We start from the raw sequence: 3,614 nt of genomic DNA, 5'->3' as shown, positions 1-3,614 counted from the left end.
GATAAAAAATTGTCACTCACACTCTTAGGAGGCTAAAAAGTGGATTCTACTCAAAGTAATGAGTCCCTTGTCTTTTCAGAAATGCATTTTTCAATAAAAATTCGGGTCTACTATAAAAGTTCATTAGAAGTATAAAACACCTCAAACGTAATAAAAATTACATAAAAGTCCCTAGACCATGAAATGGCCACTACCGCAGTCAAAACGAGACATTATGGCCATTGTCATACCAAAGCCCGGTTTGACATTGCCAATGACAATTGGAAATCTTCATGCACATGCCTCTAAAGACCCATAAGGACCGCTGCCCTGGAGCTTAGGCATGCTGACAAGACAATCCGAATTTATTCATGGCTCATGGGAACTAATTCGCCACAGATTCCACCGATTGATCTCCAGTGCTTGTTCTCTCCGATTCCATATTCTCCGGCTATATTTATAGCCGCAGAAATGGCAGCATACCAAGAACACATCCCAACTCGTTCAGAGAGCCAGAGGTACTCACACAGACACAGTCATACTACTCCATCAAATAAGATGATAGCGTTGGGCGACATCTACAAGGCGAAAATATAAAATAGCACAGCTGCACCGGGGCCCTCTCTATCTAGCCATCCATTCTACGCATCGCGATTCGTGCAAACACATTTTTCTTTTTTGTTTCTCTCACATAAAACATTTTTTGAAGTTCAAACCTTTGCAACGTAGCAAAGTTTTCTATCTAGAATCTAGGATAAATCTTATAGATTTTTTTGTCAAATATAAATATCCAAAAACGATTTTTTTAATGTAAAAAATCATTTTTTGTATATTTATGTTTGGCAAAAAATTCTGAAAGATTTATCCTAGATTCTAGATGGAAAGCTTTGCCACGCTGCAAAGGTTTGAACTTCAAGACATCTTTTATGTGAGAGAAACAAAAAAGAGAAATTTTCATACGAAAAGTTAGTTGTGTTGCACAGATCTTAAAGCAATATTGGACAACCAGGATACAAGGGCCGGGTGCAGCTGTTCTAAAAATCCACGTCCATCTACAAGGTGGTGGAGGCGATGGCGCCGCTTTACTTCGCGCTAGGGCTCGGGTACGGGTCCGTTCGATGGTGGCGGTTCTTCACGGCGGAGCAGTGCGGCGCCATCAACACGCTGGTGGTCTGCTTCTCCATGCCCTTCTTCACCTTCGACTTCGTGGTCCGCGCCGACCCCTACGCCATGAATTACCGCGTCATCGCCGCCGACGCCGTCGCCAAACTTCTCGCCGTGCTCGCCGCGGCCGTCTGGGCGCGCTGCGCCAAGGCCAAGGCCGGCGCCTACTCGTGGTCCATCACGGGGTTCTCCCTGGGCGCGTACAACAACACGCTCGTCGTCGGCGTGCCGCTGCTGGACGCCATGTACGGCAAGTGGGCGCAGGACCTGATCGTGCAGATCGCCGTCGTGCAGGCCATCCTGTGGTTCCCGCTCCTTCTGCTCGCCTTCGAGCTGCGGAAAGCCTGGGTCGTCGGCGGCGCCTCTTCTTTGAGTACCGCAACGGCCCACGACGACGGATCCACCAGCAGCGACGACGACCAAGCGCGGCGCATCGAGCCGGTGTCGCACAGCGACGTCGAGGTGGACCTGGACGTGGAAGCGGCGCCACCCACCGGTGGAAGGAGGATCCGGCTGTGGCCGATGGCGAGCACCGTGGGGATGAAGCTGGCGAGGAACCCCAATGTGTACGCCAGCGTCCTCGGCGTCGCCTGGGCGTGCATCGCCTACAGGTACGTGCGGACTCCGCCGCCCTTCGTACCTATCGAACCGCCGTACATGCGTGGCGTATACGTGTGCCATCGAACGTCCGGAAAGGTGACGAGTGTTTTACGTGCGTGCACATGCATGCAGGTGGCGCATCGGCATGCCGGGCATCGTGACGGGCTCGCTGCAGGTCATGTCCAGGACCGGCACCGGGATGTCCATGTTCAGCATGGGTACGTACGTATGTAATGAACTTACACAGTGCATGCGCGAGTCGTACCTACGTACGCGTAGTATATGTAACTAACTATGTCAGCACAGACCTACGTGTGCAACAAACAGATTGTTTGTTGAAGCAGTGCTCATGCATTGCATGCATGCATGCAGGGTTGTTCATGGCGCAGCAAGAGAGAATCGTGGCGTGCGGCGGGGGCCTGGCGGCGCTGGGGATGGTGCTGCGCTTCGTTGCGGGCCCACTCGCGGCGCTCGCCGGAGCCGCGGCGTTCGGCCTCCGCGGCGACGTGCTACGCTTCGCCATCATACAGGTTCGTTTGTGTAAACACGTACTACTATAATCACTCTTCTCGCCTAGCTGCGCGCGACCCATAGGAGAAAAATTAATACTAGTAGTGTTCACGTCACGCTCTCCTGGTCCCATCCATGACTGGATCGCACGTACTGTACTCGCCACTACAGGGGTTGCTGCTAAGTACAGCTCGTCTAGTCGTCTAGGAAAGAAATACTTTGCATATCAGAGTTGACTGGAGTCAAACTTCATAAATTTTGATCAAGTTTATAAAAAAAATATAAATATTTACGATAACAAATCTGTATAATGCGAAAGTAAGTTCAATAGTGAATCTAATGGTATTGATATGTTATTGTACATTTTAATATTTTTGTCTATAAATTTTGTCAAAGTCTATAAAGTTTGACTTTAACCAAAACTAATATGCGGAGGACGGAGGGAATAGGAATACTGGAGAAGTGGAGCTTGTCTTTTTTGTGTTCGTCGTCAGATGATGAGCTTTTTAGTGCCACAAATGCTCATTGACTTTACTGATCAATTTCAGGAAGTGTCGCTTCTCGGTCAGAACTGCATGAGATTGCTTTTTGCTTTACATATCCGTCCGCTGAATAAAAAATGTAAACGAACTATATCAATGAAGCTGCTCTTTTCATGCGTGCTTTCGTTAGACAGGAAATATAGATAGGCTTGAGTTAGAAGAGTAATATAGGCGTCTGGTTCTTTAGCACACTCAGCTTAGTCAAACTGGAACCGGGGGGAAGACCCCTTGTTTTTTCAAATAAAAAAGTCACTTCCACTATATTCCAAACAATCGATCGAAAACAGGTGCGAAAGGTACGAGAGAAAAATTGAAAATGAACATTTTGCTCTTCGCATGCAGGCAGCACTACCGCAATCAATTGCCTCCTTCGTCTTCGCAAAGGAGTATGGCCTCCACGCCGATGTACTTAGCACAGCGTAAGCACCTCCTCTCACTAGTGTTATGACATAACTAGTTATCACGTGTTTTAATTCTTGTGTTATTGTCAAGGACTGATGAATTTCCCAACACGCAGGGTTATATTTGGAACTTTGGTTTCTTTGCCGGTACTCATTGGGTATTACGGAGTCCTCGACATCGTGTGACAAACAAGTGTTTCTTACAAACTACACTGGGATGTAACTATTGTATCCATGTAGAATTGATGTTTTCCCATTTTTAGCTCCTCAATGGGACAATACTTTAAAACAACTAAAACTTTGCCAAACATGTTTAGCAAGCCTCTATATATTATAATATTTCTAAATTCTCAAAAATGTAGTTGTACTTTTTTGGATGTCTTGAGCACATACCTAAAAGAGGAAAAAAGTCAAATTG

The 3,614-nt window shown here is 47.0% G+C and overlaps 1 protein-coding gene across 3 annotated transcripts; it reads left to right on the top strand.

Annotated features, from left to right (window-relative positions):
* The first annotated feature begins 537 nt into the window (after nucleotides 1-537).
* LOC119335945 (probable auxin efflux carrier component 5c) lies at nucleotides 538-3,382 on the top strand. 3 transcript variants are annotated; one of them, XM_037607990.1, is made up of 7 exons: nucleotides 538-564; nucleotides 1,039-1,527; nucleotides 1,606-1,754; nucleotides 1,876-1,961; nucleotides 2,116-2,273; nucleotides 3,138-3,214; nucleotides 3,313-3,382. In XM_037607990.1, the coding sequence occupies exons 1-7, from the start codon at nucleotides 538-540 to the stop codon at nucleotides 3,380-3,382; spliced, it is 1,056 nt and encodes a 351-aa protein (XP_037463887.1). The 3 variants fall into 3 exon arrangements, with proteins under 3 accessions (XP_037463887.1, XP_037463886.1, XP_037463885.1); XM_037607989.1 differs by having other exon boundaries at nucleotides 1,039-1,571; nucleotides 1,647-1,754; XM_037607988.1 differs by having other exon boundaries at nucleotides 1,039-1,754.
* Nucleotides 3,383-3,614: the final 232 nt, after the last annotated feature.

The sequence above is a fragment of the Triticum dicoccoides genome, chromosome 7B (genome assembly GCF_002162155.2).
Source record: "Triticum dicoccoides isolate Atlit2015 ecotype Zavitan chromosome 7B, WEW_v2.0, whole genome shotgun sequence".
In the NCBI taxonomy this organism is placed as follows: Eukaryota; Viridiplantae; Streptophyta; class Magnoliopsida; order Poales; family Poaceae; genus Triticum; species Triticum dicoccoides.
Note: the sequence above shows the minus strand (reverse complement) of the source record. Positions and strands in the feature narration are given on the sequence as shown.

Bases quoted from the DNA above. Each gene is read 5' to 3' on its own strand.
- LOC119335945 (XM_037607988.1), top strand. From the start codon at position 538: ATGATAGCGTTGGGCGACATCTACAAG. The intron at 565-1,038 runs GCGAAAATATAA...TCCATCTACAAG, and splicing joins CGTTGGGCGACATCTACAAG to GTGGTGGAGGCGATGGCGCC. The intron at 1,962-2,115 runs GTACGTACGTAT...GCATGCATGCAG, and splicing joins GATGTCCATGTTCAGCATGG to GGTTGTTCATGGCGCAGCAA.